The sequence below is a fragment of the Myxine glutinosa genome, chromosome 1 (genome assembly GCF_964187855.1).
Source record: "Myxine glutinosa chromosome 1, kmMyxGlut1.1, whole genome shotgun sequence".
Taxonomy (NCBI): Eukaryota; Metazoa; Chordata; class Myxini; order Myxiniformes; family Myxinidae; genus Myxine; species Myxine glutinosa.
Window position 1 is genome coordinate 199665615 of NC_136261.1, and position 18247 is coordinate 199683861.

The 18247-nt window shown below is 46.3% G+C and overlaps 1 protein-coding gene across 2 annotated transcripts in view; it reads right to left on the minus strand.

Annotated features, from left to right (window-relative positions):
* The window catches only part of LOC137417601 (receptor tyrosine-protein kinase erbB-4-like), a 249597-nt gene that overhangs the window by 36929 nt on the left and 194421 nt on the right, over nt 1–18247 (minus strand). For both annotated transcript variants that reach the window (XM_078782410.1, XM_068103503.2), the window contains exons 19-20: nt 8799–8897; nt 2283–2468 (exon numbers count right to left, since the gene is read on the minus strand). In XM_078782410.1, the coding sequence (XP_078638536.1) occupies nt 2283–2468; nt 8799–8897 (285 nt within the window). The remainder of the gene's footprint in view (nt 1–2282; nt 2469–8798; nt 8898–18247) is intronic.

The window sequence follows — 18247 nt, forward strand, 5'->3', positions numbered from 1 at the left end:
AATGCACGTTATTTACAAAGGAGGGAGTACGGACAAACAACTATATATGTTGGCAATCATAGCATAAGCGTAATGGCCTCTTCCTGCATTTGGTTCCTTGTAAGGGAACTCAAAATAAAATAAAAATAAGAGGGAAGTATGCTTACATCTCGGTTATCCTGTCAGCCCTAGATTTAAATATTCTTTATTATATTTGAAAACGTGAATGCATATTTCATGAAACCGATACACCAGGGGCATTCAAATAGTTATTTGAACAAAAGAGAATGGTCCAATTAATGGATAGTTATTGTTTTTAATGCATGGCTATAAGCCTACAGAGCCTTCAGCAAGTATTCACACCCCTTGACTCTTTCACATTTTGTTGGGTTACAGCCTGAATTTAAAATGGTTTAAATTGAGATTTTTGTCATTGATCTACACATCATCACATCATACCCCATAATGTCAAAGTGGATTTAATTTTTTTTTATAGAAATTTTTACAAAATAATTAAAAACGAAATACAGAAACATCTAATTTACAAAAGTATTCAGCCCCCTGAGTCAATGCTTTGTACATGCGCCTTTGGCGGTGATTACAGCTTCGAGTCTTCTTGGGTATGTTTGTATCAGCTTTGCACATCTGGATTTGGGGAGTTTCTCCCATTCTTCCTTGCACATTTGCTCAAGCTCTGCCAAGTTGGACGGGGAGCATAAGTGAACAGCAATATTGAAGTATTTCCACAGATTATCAATGGGATTCAGGTCTGCACTTTGGCTGGGCCAATCAAGAACTTTCACATTCTTGTTCTGAAGCCATTCCAGTGTTGCTTTGGCTGTATGCTTGGGGTCATTGTCCTGTTGGAACGTAAATCTTCGCCATAGTCAAAGGTCTTTTGCACTTTGAAGCAGGTTCTCCTCAAGGATTTTCTTTATTTGGCTCCATTCATTCTTCGCTCTATCCTTAAAAGCCTTCCAGTCACTGCCACTGAAAAGCATCCCCATAGCATGAGGCGGCCACCACCATGCTTCACGGTAGGGATGGTGTTAAATGGGTGATGAGCTGTGCTTGATTTCCAGCAGACATAGTGCTTTTCATTCAAGCCAAAGAGTTCAATTTTCGTCTGAGGCTTGTTTATACACAAATGGAAGTACGTTGGTCAGGCTGGTGGCCATCTTGGAAAATTGCCACTTCGTGAAAAAAATTCCAGATGAAGAGAGCAGCACTCAGAGAAGACCGAGGCTTAAAATGCAGGTTTCCACAGTTCCCCCGAGAAGTCTTTGATAATTTTCCCCTTTTCTTCAACAATCTCTTCCTTTCATTCTTCTTAATTTTTCCCACCCACTTTTCATGCACTACTAACTAGCACAGGTGCCCAGCAAGACAACACAACAAAACATGCATTTTAAAGGCCATTTTCCCTACTAGAGCGGGGGTTAGCAAGGCAAGGCCCAGCAAGGCAAGGCAAGGCCCAAATGCCCTTGCCCAGCAAGGCAAGGCCCAAATGACATCAGGCCTGCCATATGCATATTGCAGTCATGTGATCCCCCCACCCTTCACTTGGAGGGTACTTAACACCTGGCACCCTATGCCTGCACAATCCTAGATGACAACTCATTGGCCATAATTTCAGAACTAAGCTTTACCTTTCTGGGCAGTTGTGCCAACTGGTGGTGCTTTCATTCGGGAATATAGCCCCAACGGATTCAGTGCTCACATCAAAGGAAATTAACTCAGCAAAACAAACTAATGACCATAATAGAGGAGTTGGAGGGCTGTGATCTCTCCTTTTCAAATGATTTTGTTACACAATGGCTTCTTGGCATTGGGATGTCAGATAGCAACCTCAATAGATAAACAACCATTCGGTCAATTCTTTCATTTTCAAACCAGTCAGCCTTTTCACCATTTCAAGTAAGGTGCTGTATTTTGACAAATTGAACCTAAAATAGTTTTTTTTTCCAAAACTTCTGATTATCAAATGCTAATTGCGCTTCCACTCAAAGCTAAATACTTTGTCAGATCAGCAGCAGAAAGGAGTAGTATGCCGATGAATTCCTGTTAAATCACGCGAGGAAAATCAGATAACAAGGTAATGTATATTTAAGTATACTAGGTAACATATGCCACAGCTACAACACAATATTTCCATATAATGCAGGAAGTCCTCAATATGAAACCGTTAACTTTAAGCAGGGAACTTGGCTAGAGTATCACAACAAACACCATGGTTGCTCTTTTCAAAAGATACTGCAGCATATCTAATGTCTACAACCCAAATGACAGCATCAGACACTAACCTTTGCAATCTGGACACACCAGTTGAGAAGCAGCTGAGAGCCAATGGCATCACGGTTTACCCGGACATAGTTGAGCAAGCAGCCATGAGGCATGAGCTGCGTCACCAGCTGGACAGGAGATGTCAGACATATGCCCAGCAGGCGCACCAGGTGTGGGTGGTCAATAGTGGCCATGACATAGGCCTCCTGTAACAAGGTATGAGCACAACAATTACAGTGATGCATGTCCGAAGCCTCCGTGTTATGTTTGTATACTTAAAGCTATTTCAAAATGCATGAAATTCTCAGACAATATCTCTAGTTTTTTTTTTTTTTTTTTAAATATATACTGAATCGAGGCTCGTGAAAGAGCTGACAACCGCGAGGGAAAGACAGCACAGGGGGACCGCGAGGGAAAGACAGCACAGGGGGACCGCGAGGGAAAGACAGCACAGGGGGACCGCGAGGGAAAGACAGCACAGGGGGACCGCGAGGGAAAGACAGCACAGGGGGACCGCGAGGGAAAGACAGTACAGGGGGACCGCGAGGGAAAGACAGTACAGGGGGACCGCGAGGCAAAGACAGCACAGTGGGACCGCGAGGGAAAGACAGCACAGGGGGGACGGCGAGGGAAAGACAGCACAGGGGGACCGCGAGGGAAAGACAGCACAGGGGGACCGCGAGGGAAAGACAGCACAGGGGGACCGCGAGGGAAAGACAGTACAGGGGGACCGCGAAGGAAAGACAGTACAGGGGGACCGCGAGGGAAAGACAGCACAGGGGGACCACGAGGGAAAGACAGCACAGGGGGACCGTGAGGGAAAGACAGCACAGGGGGACCGCGAGGGAAAGACAGCACAGGGGGACCGCGAGGGAAAGACAGCACAGGGGGACCGCGAGGGAAAGACAGCACAGGGGGACCGTGAGGGAAAGACAGCACAGGGGGACCGCGAGGGAAAGACAGCACAGGGGGACCGCGAGGGAAAGACAGCACAGGGGGACCACGAGGGAAAGACAGCACAGGGGGACCGCGAGGGAAAGACAGCACAGGGGGACCGTGAGGGAAAGACAGCACAGGGGGACCGCGAGGGAAAGACAGCACAGGGGGACCGCGAGGGAAAGACAGCACAGGGGGACCGCGAGGGAAAGACAGCACAGGGGGACCACGAGGGAAAGGCAGTACAGGGGGACCACGAGGCAAAGACAGCACAGTGGGACCGCGAGGGAAAAACAGCACAGGGGGACCGCGAGGGAAAAACAGCACAGGGGGACCACGAGGGAAAGACAGCACAGGGGGACCGTGAGGGAAAGACAGCACAGGGGGACCGCGAGGGAAAGACAGCACAGGGGGACCGCGAGGGAAAGACAGCACAGGGGGACCGCGAGGGAAAGACAGCACAGGGGGACCACGAGGGAAAGGCAGTACAGGGGGACCACGAGGCAAAGACAGCACAGTGGGACCGCGAGGGAAAGACAGCACAGGGGGACCGTGAGGGAAAGACAGCACAGGGGGACCACGAGGGAAAGACAGTACAGGGGGACCACGAGGCAAAGACAGCACAGTGGGACCGCGAGGGAAAGACAGCACAGGGGGACCGCGAGGGAAAGACAGCACAGGGGGACCGTGAGGGAAAGACAGCACAGGGGGACCGTGAGGGAAAGACAGCACAGGGGGACCGTGAGGGAAAGACAGCCTTTACAGCCTTAGTTGGTTTTATATTGTGGTTTTTGACACTTTTTTGACCTCCTCACATTTTGTGACACGTTCCAGTCACACTCCTTTGGGCTTGCATGTATTATTTTGAAATAAAAATTGCCGATACTTGTTGATTAAAGTGTAGAGTCAAAATCCTAAACATAGTATTGTGTATTTGTATACCATGCACAAAGTGCTTTACCATGTGCAAGGGGCACATGTAGTTCTGAGACAGAGATAAAAAGGCAATCAATAAAATTGATAAACCAAGTTGTTTTTCGATGGAAATATCAAATTTTTAATTTTTAATGATTTTGAATGGATTTTTCAACAAATGAAAGTTTCAAAAATAAATGAATGACCTTAAAACAGAGCAGTTCTATTTATTTGATTTTAATAATTATTTTTTAGATTGTGAACTTTTCACATACTCTCATGGTTATATTCTTAAGGTTTCCTTTATATTAAGCCAGGTCCATATACATTCAGTGCCTATAGAGTCTACCTCTACACCCCCTTTCAAATTTTTCACCTTTTGTTGCCTTATAGCCTGGAATTGACATGAATTAAATCAGACTTTTTCTACCTTTATTTACACATCGTAACCCACAACTTCAAAGTATATATAAAAAATAACCACCTTTAGAGGCCATTTTTAGAGGCCAACTTCAAAGTGAAAAACAAATTTTACACATTTCAGAAAATTAATTTAAAATACAAAACGACTCGTTGGATATGTGTCCACCCCCCTGAGTTAATACTTGGTGGAAGCACCTTTGACAGCAATTACAGCTCTAAGTCTGTTGGGACAGGTGTCTACCAACTTTGCACACCTTGATTAAGCAATATTTGGCCATTATTCTGTACAAAACTGTTCAAACTCAGTCAAGTTGCATGGGGAGTGTTGATGCACAACAATTTTTAAGTCATGAAACAGATTTCCGATTGGATTTAGGTCAGGGCTCTGACTGGGCCACTCAAGGACATTGATCTTAGCCACTCCAATGTAGCTTTTTCTGTGTGCTTCGGTTGTTGTCATGCTAAAAGGTGAACTTCCATCGCAATTTCTGTTTTTTGGCAGAGGGCAGCAGGTTTTCCTCTCGGATTTTTCTGTATTTTGCTTCATCCATTTTCCCTTCTATCCTGACAAGTGACTCAGTCCCTGCTGATGAGAAACATCCCCATAACATGATGCTGCCACCACCATGCTTCACAGTAGGGATGGTGTTCTTTGGGTGATGTGCTGTGTTGGGTTTGCGCCAAACGTAACATTTTGGATTTAGGCCAAAAGTTCCATCTTAGTTTCATCAGACCACAAAACTTTTTTCCACATGGCTTCAGAATCTTCGAAGTGGTTTTTTTGCATACTTCAAACGGGACTCAAGGTGGGCTTTTTTGAGTAATTGCTTTTTTCTTGCCACCCTACCATACTTGTGGAGTGCTTGGGATATTGTTGCCACATGACCACTCTTTGCCATTAAGGGCTGTAGCTCTTTCAAAATTGTCATTGGCCTCTTGGTGGCCTCTCTGATCAGTCTCCTCCTTGCTTGGTCATCCAGTTTGGAGGGACGGCCTGATCTAGACAAGGTCTTGGTGGTACCATATGCCTTCGACTTCTTAATGATTGGCTTGACTGTGCTCCAAGGGATATTCAAGGCCTTTGAAATATTTTTATACCCATCCCCTGATCTTTGCCTTTCCACAACTTTATCCCAGAGATCTTTTGAAAGCTCCTTGATGCTCATGGTTGAGTCTTTGCTGTGAAATGCACTACCCAGCAGAGTATTGTGTGAAATGCTGTGAAATGCACTACCTTTAGGAACAGCTGATTTGATCTGAAATAATCAGAATCACTACAATTTAACACAGGTGGAGGCCAATTAACTTGGTGTGTGATTTTGAATGTGATTGGTTACACCTGTGCTAATTTACAATTGTTACAATAAGGGGTGGACACTTATCAACCAAGATATTCTGGTTTTGTGTTTTAAATGAATTTTTGAAATTTGTAGAATTTGTTTTTCACTTGGAAGTTGTGGATTATGATGTGTAAATAAAGGTGGAAAAATTGTGTATGTAAATTGTGTATGTAAGCTGCGTCGTATATAATGCAAGCCATATACAGGTTTGAAACTATTTTATGGACTAATTAAGACGAACATTAATTACCCTGCGCAGCAAAGCAAAGACTGGGGTTAAGCAATTGTTTCACTTCCGTCTTTCTTTCTGTCCATCTACAAACGTCAGTTGCTGATCGAGGACCATCTTGAATCCAAATGAATGTTATATTTTGAACATAAATCAGAAAACAAACCTGCAGTTTAGCAGTACTTTGGCTCTGAATACAATGCAATTACACATGTGAAGAGAGGTGTGAGAGAATGTTTTTACTCTGTCTGCCTGTCTGGTGGTCAAATAGAATTGAAAATCATTCCAAACAGGAAACTTACTGTTTTTAAGGATGTCATAAAGGACAAAAACAACAGGCATGAAGAACTAATGTAATGTGTTAAATAAGGTGGTGCAAAAGGCACTGCATCAACGGCGGTAAACTTTCAATCTTGTTTTTTTTCTACGACCTTGAAAATATTTATTTTATTTCAATTGAGTTATATACTTGAACACTGCACACCACAAATTGCCTTTTGTCACTTTCAGACACCTGCTTAGCAAAACTTGGAAAAATATTCATGCCATGAAGGCAGAATAACTATGAGAAAAAAGATGAGAATCAGCATTCACGCCGTCATGCAGAGGATAGAATAGCTGTTTGACATTCGGACAAATATGGAGGCGCATAGCAATGTATGGTTACCATCACACCTGTTATGCGTGGGATCACGAACAAAACAAACATAGATCATGCTTGGAAACGCAAAGTAAGAGTTTAAAAGACTCTCATGATGTCCTTTTTCTCAAGACTGCATGGGGTATGCTGTTCTATGAACTCTCTAGTTAATATAGCAATAATTTTGATTTTATACAGTTATCTAGTACCATCAAGTCTTGGTCGATTTCTGGTGACATTAATGATCAGATTTCTCCACACATATATATCCTTCACTACTTCCTGTTGCTCTGGCAGAGACAGCTTGGTTGCAGTAGTGTAGAGATATATTACTTTGCAACCACAGTAAAATGAATGTCCCACCCATGGAATCACGTCTATGTTACGTTTCTGGGGGTAGGCATGGAATACCTTAGGAAAGTTAGAATCGTGTAGGTTTAGAATGCTCCGTATGCCGCGAAGAAGCCATCTCTATATACGTAAGTAGGCCGTCTTTCCGGGTAAGAGCGTTTGCATGTTGCCATAAGGGGCGTGGCTTTGTGCTAATTAATTCTAGGACTTAAAGATTAATTCCCCAGTGTGTAATTTGCCTCCTGTGATCTTCCCTTCGGTTTTATTACATTTGGCCAGCCAGGAAATTGAGGGCTCAGTAAAACAACAATAGCACTGTAATGGGACTCATGCGCTCACAACGCTGCCAGATCTGAGAGAAACAGCATTTACCGATCGGCAAGGGAACGACGTCATCCGAACATTCCTGAAAAGAGCTTAGACTCCGCCCCCCGGCGACTTGTAACGAAGAGGCCACACCCAGACCTTCATGACTGGTGGAGGCGCGATGGATGATGGAATCGTGCTCGGTGATTGGACAGAGTGTGACGTCAGCGGTCGAACATTCAAGAGCTGAGAGGAAAAAGATGCCGTCTCGCCACCTTGGTCTCTTTTGTGCTGGCTTTCAACGAGGACGGCTGCATTGCCTTTTGCTCTCTCATTTCTTTGTGCTGGTGGTTGTTGGAGGCAGTCACATTCCTTCTTCTGGTCCTGGCGTTTGTTGGAGGTGGTCACATTTTCTTTTTGTCCTGGCTTGGTCGCGGGAGGTGGCGCATCTTTGGCTCGTGTGCGCTTGTGGAAAGAGACTGAACAAGAGAGGTTCGGGGCAGTCGGGATCGCGAGAAGTACCTCACGTTGGCGACGTCGAGGAGCACGACTCCACGCCATTTTGTGCGCTTCCCGCGCGGTGGTGTGGAGACGACGAAAGTCGACAAGCCCTCGGTTGAACTGCAAAGCTGAGTGCCGGCCGATTACCAAATCATTTTATTTTCTTTTATTTCTCCCTGTGTCTGTAATTGAGTCTGCTTGAAGGGTCCCTCACCTGAGCCTGTTACTATTTTTTTATTTATTTATTATGCTTGCAGTATTTTCATTAAATCGTTAGTTGTTGATTTTCAATTTCTTGTCTTGTTTCGTTTCTTTGATTGTGGGTTCAGATTAACCCAGTGTCGGCCGTCCGATCAGGTGAGACTTCGAACCTTCCCGTGCATGCGAAAAGATAATCCCGCCTTGTTTGAAATATGCCTCGGAGTTAAAGCTCGTTTCGGCTATTCGTCTGAGGCCAGTCTTCATTGGCCACGGACAGGACATATATACTGTATGCTCATATCATGAGTCAACCTGTGTCAACCAGTCATTCATGGTTAAAGCACACTAAATTTAATGTAATCTCCCATACCTACCTATCCATGATATTTCCAACCCATACTAACCTGATTTGTTCACCTGTTCATTCCATTTCCTCCTGTATCCCCACTACACTATTGTCAAGAGATTAACATTCCACCCTCAGTCAAAAAGCTTGACACGAAGCTTAAAGCTCTGTAAGGAAGATTGACAGGTTGTTTCACGCAACAGTTTTATTTTTAATCCTCACAAGAAGTGGATTTGAGGGACGCAGTATCCATACAATTACGACCATAATGACTTTCATCCCCAAATACAGGGCAAACTATTTGAACACATTGTATCATTGGGATTGGTTGTGGGAACAATCACTTACATCCATTATCTCTTTGTTTGCCTTCGGAGATGCAGCCTCTTTGAGGACTTTAATGGCCACAGCAATCTTCACAGTTCTTCCTTCTGGAAGCCATATCCCCTGCAAAAAATGAGGGCAAAGTGCAAGGCGCGCTGGTCAGGTACATTGGTATGATGGATATTCAAAAAGTTATATTATATGAGAGACAATAGTCCAAGACATGCCAAAATTTGCTTTTCTTTTTTCAAGATACAAGAAGATATAATGTAAGTAAAGAAATGCTTTTAATTATATTTTAAAATGTTTTTACAAATATAATACATAAACAATAAATAAACCTTTTTTATTTATTTTATTTTACAAATTTACTTCACTATCCTGTTTTTGGCTTGTCTTTGCCAACTGTTCGTACCTCACTTGTATAACTTTCTTAACATTGCAGAGCACATTCAGCATCTAGAATCTTTATTACCCCATCAACCCTTCCCCACTAAATCCCCTTACTTGCTGATTTCAGTGTTTCCTCACCTTCTCTCTCTCTATTCCTTTCTTGTTCTTTCATTCCCATGCTGGTTGCACCCAATTGATGTCCTGCTTACCACCCCACTGTCAATTCAACCTTGCTCTTCTATAAGCCTCACTCTTGTAAACAAAAGGAAGATACAACTCATGGTATTTCACATTAACTTACAAAAACATTCAGTACATGAGACTCGACAAACCACTACTGTGTGTGGTATTGAATATTGGGTGACAGAGCATCTACAGACAAGTGTTTTGATGTTAACAACAACAATTAGGCTCATCTATTTTTTTGTATTCAAAGTCGAGGCTCGTGCAAGAGCTAAAATTAATTATAATATTTTAGCACTTCATTAATATTGTGATAGCATGTGTTTATTTGGATTGTACTGAGATAAACAGTACACTTGTTTTTAAGAGAAGCTCATTAAAGAAACATAAAAGAAGAGAAATTCATGAAACTTATAAAATATATCTTTAGAGTAATAAATCCCAGTCTTCAAGATCACTGAATATACTCAGTAAGGTAAATAGCCTTGTGGGAATTAGCTCAGTGACTGTATTTTGCAAATATATATATATATATATATATAAATATATATATATTGTTGCGGATATGGGATTTGGCCTCCATCTATATCCGCTTGTAAATATTCCCCTATTTCCCCAATACTTCCCAACTATCCCCAATCCCCCATTCCCTAGTCCCATTGTCTGTAAACAACACTCTGTAGCCCCGACCTTCCCCTATTTCCCCCATTAAATGTCGCATCCAGGTTCACCGCATCTCACGTAGACAACTATAGGACATCTTGCTAGTTATTCTTAGTCTATGTCAGTTAAGGACTCGTTTCCATTAATTCTGACTCTTCGTTGCACCAGAATGTGATTGTATGGCACCGTTAGAAAGTTTAGGACCTCCCAATACCTCCCCGCAGCTCTTCCTCATGGTACAACAACAACAACAACAACAGCGGCGGCGGCGCGGGGAGTGTGCGTCCTCACTCCGGCTTGGTTAGCCGCCATCGAACATGTGCTCCGACGGGGGTACCACGCAGGGGCTCGCTGTCAGCTCCTCGTCAAGGGCGGAGCCCGGTAACCCCCCGCACCCAATGGAGGCGGCGGACCGATTCCATCTGGGGCGGAGCTAATGAGCCGAGGGTGTGTCACTCCCCGCCGTACATGCGCAGGAAGAGGGAGGTGACGTCAGATGCGCCCCCAGCACGGAGAGAGAAGACGCCACCTCCAAGCGCTGAATACCTCCCCGCATCTCTGGACCGGACCGCGTTTGATTCTGCCCCTGAGCCAAGGTGCACCTTGAGCTATCGACTGCCTGCCCTTCCTTGCCATCAATCCCCCTGTAAGTCCGTCTTGTCCCGTTTGTCTGTGGTCTGTCGGGGATAGATAAGACTGTGTCTAAGTGCCCATCTTTTCTGTGCTTTACCTCTTACCGTGTAATCTACCCGTTTCTGCATCACCAATATTATATCCTCCTCCGGAGGTCTTGAGAACTGTACCCCTTGTATCGTTGCATTAATCCCAGCCGTTGTGTCCTTTCCTTCATTGATTTAGCGTAGCGCGATTCGGCCAACGTTCGAGTGTAATCGGGTAAACTGTGCGAACACGGCGGCCATTCCGCTCGGTCAAGCAACATCTAAGTCGTGTCCGTAACAATTGGTGTCGAGGAGTGAGATTGGACCCGAAGCGCGCTTCACGCGCTCGAAATTATAACGGCGAAATTTGATTGTGTTTTACAAAAATAAAAACCCGAATTTTGAAAGTCGCGCTATGGCAGATCAAGACGGCTGGGTTCCGGTAGAGGAGAGTGAGGCAGGGTCGATCCAGGACCAAATTGAGGGACATGAGGGACATGAGGAGAGCGAAGCAGTGAGGACGGCAGGTTCGCAAAATGGCGCCTCGCACATGGCCATGGCCACGGCGACCGCGCCCGCGACCGTAGCAGCGCCGTTGGTGGATTCGAACCTTTTTTTCCTGCAAATGAGGGCCCTTATGGGGCAAATGGGAGACCAAATTGGAGGTTTGAAAAACAGTATAGAGGCTCAGAGTGAGCAAATGGGGGTAATGGGGTCCAATAGCGAGAAATTGAGGGAGGACATGGGGGCCAATAGCCAACGGTTAGAACAAAGGATGGGGTCCAATAGCGAGAAATTGAGGGAGGACATGGGGGCCCAGATCGGAGGGTTAGGGAGTAGAATAGAGGGATTAGACAATAGATTAGGGGAAATACAGGAGGGGTTAATGGGGGTAGAAAACAGAATGGCCGCTCAAGAGAATCAAATGGAAGGGATGCAAAAGGGGTTAGAGGGGTTAGAAAACAGTATGGAAGGCAAATTGAGGGACATGAGGGACCAAGCGGAAAGGGAAGTTAAACAAATGGGGCAGCAGATAGAGGGGGTCAGAATGGGGGTAGAAACTAAATTGGATGCTCACAGGGAGGAAATGGAGCAGATGAGGGTGGCATCTGGGCAGGAGATGCAAGTGATGGGAGAAGAGATCAGAAGAGGTGTGAGTGAGGAGGTCGGAGGAGTGCGCGAGGAGGTGAGGCACTGTAAGGAGCGCATGGAGAAGGAGGTGAGAAAGGGGACTGTAAAATTGCAAGGTGGTATAGAGGAGTTGACGCTGGGAGGAGAACAACTGACAGTGGGACAAAAGGAGTTGGGGGACCAGGTAAAGAAGAACACAGCGGTAATAGAGGGTTTAAAATCGACACAGAAGGAGATGAAAAAGGACGTAGGGGTAATTAAAAAAGAGTGTCAGACGGTACATGAGGACCTGACGAGGAAAATGAACAAGGTGGTAGAGGTGATGGAGGTTAAAGAGCGGGAGGTGCGGGAGCACATAGAAAAAAATAAGGTGGAGTTAGAGGAAGAACTTAAGGGGGCGCACGAGGAGATGAAGGAGGTGAAGCAGAAATTAGAAGAAGTGGAAGAAGGGGTGAGCGAAATTAAGAAGCGACGGAGAGAGGATAAGAAAGAGATAAAGGAGGAAGTAAAAGAATTGGTCCAAAGTCTGTGTTCGGATCGTGATGATGTGCTCATTAACCGGATGAGGGATTCGCAGGTGATGGAGGAGAAGCGAAGAGAAAGAGGACCCGGTGTAAGTGGTGACCAATATGGTCGTGCGTATGATGCGCCAGGTGATTTAATAAGCTTGGGGGTCGAGATGGACCCGGATGTTCGTGAGAGGCCAAGAGTGAGGTGTATGGCTGGTCCGGAGGGTATGGAACGAGGGTGCGAGCGAGAGGGTCCGGTGATGGGAGAGGTGCGAGGTGTGGGTGAGCAAGGTGGTGGTGGTATGGAATGGGTAGCGGGTTGCGGAAGTGTGACCCATGCATCGACACCAACGGGTAGTTTTTAGAGGGACAGGGGAGGCACGAGAGCCCCTTGGGGGTAATGTATTGTGGGGGCCCGGCCGGTTCGGCCCCACGCTGACCCCGCAAGGGGCGACGCACGGGGTCCGGCAGGCGGGCAGCGACTCACATACGAGGTGGTCCCACAAGGTCCCACTCGCGCCATATGACGGTGAGTAAGGGTGGCATCCCTGCCACCCTTCCCATGGCAGGGGGCAAATGCGCTATAGATTATGGGGTGTATGGCAGTGAAAACTAGCCCGGGTGGGTTAGGATATATCGTGTGTAGGGATCTAGCGAAGATGACATTAGGTGACGTTAAGGTTAGTTAGTGACAAGGATACCTGTAGTGGGGACGCAGGTAGGTTAGAGTGGATGATAATGACGAGGGAGCGCAATAGTTTAAAGGGACGACTGGGAAGCGCAAGTTTCAGAGGGGAGTATTTAGATGAGATGATGCTGTGTGAGAACTGGACAGGTGTGTGGAGCAGTGAGTGTTGTGGATCAGCGCGAATGCGCTTGGGGGAGAGAAGGGTGCAGGCGGCACCAAGTATGAGAGCACAGGTGTGCAAGTACAGGTGTGTGGAATACATGGAGTAAGTGGTACGGAGTGGTGTGCATGGTGCGAAGGTGTGGATGGGGGAAGAGTGGACCCCTTTCACGAGTACCTGGGGCGGGTAGTGTAAGTGTTAGGTAGAGGGTATAGGTAAATTGTGGTTGGATATTGGCATTTGTGGTGCGGTTGCAGAATGGTATTGTGGATGGGTGCATTAGTGTTGTGGAAATGGCTGGGCATGTAGCCTGTTAGTGTGTGTAGTTGGTTTGGGCACACCACCACTGTGAGGATGTCGGCCAGGTGAGGCCGCAGGTGGGCTCTGGGAGCCGTTAGTGTCAGTGGGTGCCTGAGGATCCCGGGTGTGGATCGGGCAGCCCGTGCCAGAGAGGGCACTGAGGGGGTGAGAGTGCGAGAGGGCCTTCCCCAGTTAGTTAGGTTAGGGTGAGGAGCAGGTAAGCTCGGGTGGCAACTACAGTGGTGGAGGTGTGCAGGTGGGTAGACCTGCTGGGAGAGCTACACGTCACAGCCCAGAAATTGTGCGAGGGCACCGGGAGATGAATCGGGGGGGGTGAGACCCCAAATTGAGAAGCACCACAGTTTGGTCAATGGGAATTGGTTTTTAGAACCCATAGTGTAAGTTGGCCAATGGATTGGCAGGGAAAGACCCCGGGTAATGTAAAGTTGTTAAAGTCATTTAGGAAATAGTTAGGATTGATGAACCTGTCGCACCATACGCAGCCACTTACCTGAGGTGATGATGATGACTCCACACCTGTGTTTTCTTTGTTTTGTGTTGCAGGAAATGAGAATTGCTGTGTGGATTTGTGAGACGCATCACGACGTGGATGAGACATTGGGGTGATTTCATCTCTCCCTCCTTAGGAGGGACAGATGATGAATTGGTGATGGCAAATTTTGATGTTGAGTTGGTGATGGCAAATTTTGATGTTGAGTTGGAGATGGCAAATTTTGATGAGAGTTGGAAATGGCAAATTTGATTGGTTAGGAGGGAGAGAAGACGAATTTGGTTTATGGGAGGAACGGGGAAGACAGTAGGGACATTTGTTTGATGTGTAAAGTAGATGTTTATGGGTAGTGTTGTGTTTGTGGATACCGTAAGGGGTAAGGGAGGGGCAATGTAGGTTACCTGGTGGGGGCGGGGGGGGGGGGGCGTACGGTAGGAACGTACCTGTCTCACCTGGTTCCCATGTGCCCCCAGTGTGCATTACCTTGTATTGCGTGCACTTTTGCGCCCTTACCACCTTATTCACTTGCTCTATTTTTGTCTCCCACCTCTGAGGATCTGGCTTTGGGGCAGAGAGAGAGGAGAGAGAGGTGCTGGCTCTGCAGTTGTGGGCCTGCACTTTCGCTGCTTGCTGCCGGGATCGATACACCATATGGACCGCAATTTTTGTGGCCGCCCACCATGGACCGCAGTTCTTTTGCGGCCAAGCACCACCCGTTGATGGACCTCTGGGTCAACGTGGCACCTATGCCATACAGGTGAACCACTTATAGTTGGCCCCCTGACGGCCACAATTTAGAAATGGACGCGGTTGGCGCCTTTCTTTATTTTTAAAGAAGCCAGAAGGCCAAGTGGGCTCCAAGGCAAGACCAGCGGCAGAACATCGGCCGGCTGCGACACCACCGGTGATTATTGAACACTTTATTGGTGCACCGGATGGTGCTGACTGTACATGATGGGGTGGTGCTTTTGGTGCTTGGATGGGGTGCTCTGCACATTATTAAAGGCCGTAGGGCCACAGAGCACTCGTGGGTTGGTGTATCGATGCTGGCATGCGTGCTCTCTCTATGCATAACATCTGCATGTGTTTCTCCAAAAACAGGTCCTGGATCGTCGTGTAAATATCAGTCTTGTGTAAATAATGCTCCCTACCGGCTGTATGTTTAGTTTGAGGATTCTTTCCGTGATTCGGTTATCCTGTGGGCGTGTTTCTGTGAGGAGAAGGGTGCAACGTCGCAGGGGGACATATTTACTCATTTGTGAACATCTGTAAAACTGTCGCACTCAGGGTTGAGTTAATAGTAGAGGGAACTACATCTGAGTGCCACACTAACGTAGGTAAAAATTTATCGGGTCGGGACGCCCCGAGGTAGAGAAGGGTGCAATGTTGCGGATATGGGATTTGGCCTCCATCCATATCCGCTTGTAAATATTCCCCTATTTCCCCAATACTTCCCAACTATCCCCAATCCCCCATTCCCTAGTCCCATTGTCTGTAAACAACACTCTGTAGCCCCGACCTTCCCCTATTTCCCCCATTAAATGTCGCATCCAGGTTCACCGCATCTCACGTAGACAACTATAGGACATCTTGCTAGTTATTCTTAGTCTATGTCAGTTAAGGACTCGTTTCCATTAATTCTGACTCTTCGTTGCACCAGAATGTGATTGTATGGCACCGTTAGAAAGTTTAGGACCTCCCAATACCTCCCCGCAGCTCTTCCTCATGGTACAACAACAACAACAACACCAACAGCGGCGGCGGCGCGGGGAGTGTGCGTCCTCACTCCGGCTTGGTTAGCCGCCATCGAACATGTGCTCCGACGGGGTTACCACGCAGGGGCTCGCTGTCAGCTCCTCGTCAAGGGCGGAGCCCGGTAACCCCCCGCACCCAATGGAGGCGGCGGACCGATTCCATCTGGGGCGGAGCTAACGAGCCGAGGGCGTGTCACTCCCCGCCGTACATGCGCAGGAAGAGGGAGGTGACATCAGATGCGCCCCCAGCACGGAGAGAGAAGACGCCACCTCCAAGCGCTGAATACCTCCCCGCATCTCTGGACCGGACCGCGTTTGATTCTGCCCCTGAGCCAAGGTGCACCTTGAGCTATCGACTGCCTGCCCTTCCTTGCCATCAATCCCCCTGTAAGTCGGTCTTGTCCCGTTTGTCTGTGGTCTGTCGGGGATAGATAAGACTGTGTCTAAGTGCCCATCTTTTCTGTGCTTTACCTCTTACCGTGTAATCTACCCGTTTCTGCATCACCAATATTATATCCTCCTCCGGAGGTCTTGAGAACTGTACCCCTTGTGTCGTTGCATTAATCCCAGCCGTTGTGTCCTTTCCTTCATTGATTTAGCATAGCGCGATTCGGCCAACGTTCGAGTGTAATCGGGTAAACTGTGCGAACACGGCGGCCATTCCGCTCGGTCAAGCAACATCTAAGTCGTGTCCGTAACAATATATATATATACATACAGACTTGGCATTTAATATGAAATTTTTTTTTTGTGGGGGTGAACTTACTTTTCAAGATGACTTAGAACCAAAAGTTCATTGGAATTATGTTGAAATTATTCTAGATTTTGTTAATGTGACCTTTAAAAGAAACAAAAACCACATTTCACATTTCGAAGCAAATAAATTGAACCTTGAAAGTGATGTAAACTGATATCGAAATCAATTCACAGACAGTACTGTGTTAAACTTCTGTGCGTTTTCCAGAAGTATCTCTTTATTTTGCACATTAGCCAAAAATTTTTTTTTAACAAAAACAAAAGTTAAATTACGACTGGGATTACGGACAGTAAAATTACAGTTCAGTACTTCGTGTAACCCCCACGAGCATTCAGGAGAGCACATACACGTTGAGGAATGCTGTTCACGAGATTTGCCAAGGTTTGGACAGGAATCGCTTGCCATGCAGTGACAATAGCCTGCTGCAATTCACGTACAGAGGTCGGCTGCTGGTCGAAGTTGTCGATTTGACGCGTTAATTCTGCCCACAAGTTCTCTATCGGATTCATATCCGGGGACATGGCAGGCCACTCCATATGCTCTACACCATGGTCAGCAAGAAAGTGTCGGATCATGCGAGCATGACGAGGCCGTGCATTGTCATCTTGGAAGATAAAGTTTCCTCGAAAGGCTGCTGCGACAAACAACAAAAAAGCAACAAATGGAAGCAATGTTTCTTCCAGAATGGCCCTGTGCTTGAACTGGTTCATGTTTCCATTCAGAACAACCAGGTGAGTTTTGCCCCCTGCATGAAAAGCAGCCCAAACGGTCACACCACCACCTCCAGCTTGGACTCTTGGCACTATACAATCTTCGTTGTAGGCTTCATGCGTTGTCTGCGCACTCAGACGTGGCCATATTGACGATAGACCAGAAATCTAGACTTGTCACTGAAGATCACGTGATTCCAGTGTCCTGGCTGCCATTGACGGTGCTCTCTGGCCCACTGCAATCAGCGCTGGCGGTGTTGTCTGGTCAGATGTGGCTTTCTCAGGGGACGCCTGGCACGATAGCCTGCTTGAACCAGTCGTTGGTTGACTAGCCTTCTGGATACAGGCACATTTGTCAGTTGCTGCCACTCAGCCCTAAGCCGATTAGCTGACTTGGTACGGCCATTGCGGACTAACCGGTGCAGCTGGCGATCATCCCTCCTTGTGGTTCTGCGGGGATGTCCTGACCTCGGTATTGGAGTAGGGACACCCCTCTGAGCATTTCGTTTCAGGATCTTTGACACCTGACCTTGAGTGATGCCATACTGCCGAGCAATAGCACGCTGTTTCATGCCGGAATTTCATAAAGCCACCACTAAATGACAAACAGCATTGTCGAGTTGACGGACCATCTCCACGGGAAGCGGCAATAACTTTTGTAGACGTGCAGCAGTTGTTTTCCACTAATACAGAATGCAACAACCCTTATATACCCGATTGTGAAGCCAATCGTCAAATGTACCTGTCCGTACATTTTGTCACGCCACCTGTGATATAATCCTGTTATTGACTTCTTGCTGCGACAGACAATCAGTGACATGGTTCTTTTAACAAAGAAATCACCGAAGCGTAAAAGAAACTCACCAGATTGATATACCGAGTTCAGAAAGTAAACCCAAGTAAAGAAAAAAAAAATATTCCATATTAAATGCCAAGTCTGTATATATATATTTTTTATTATTATTATAGATATATATATATATTTTTATTATTATTATAATATATATATATATATATATATATATATATATATATATATATATATATTAATATAA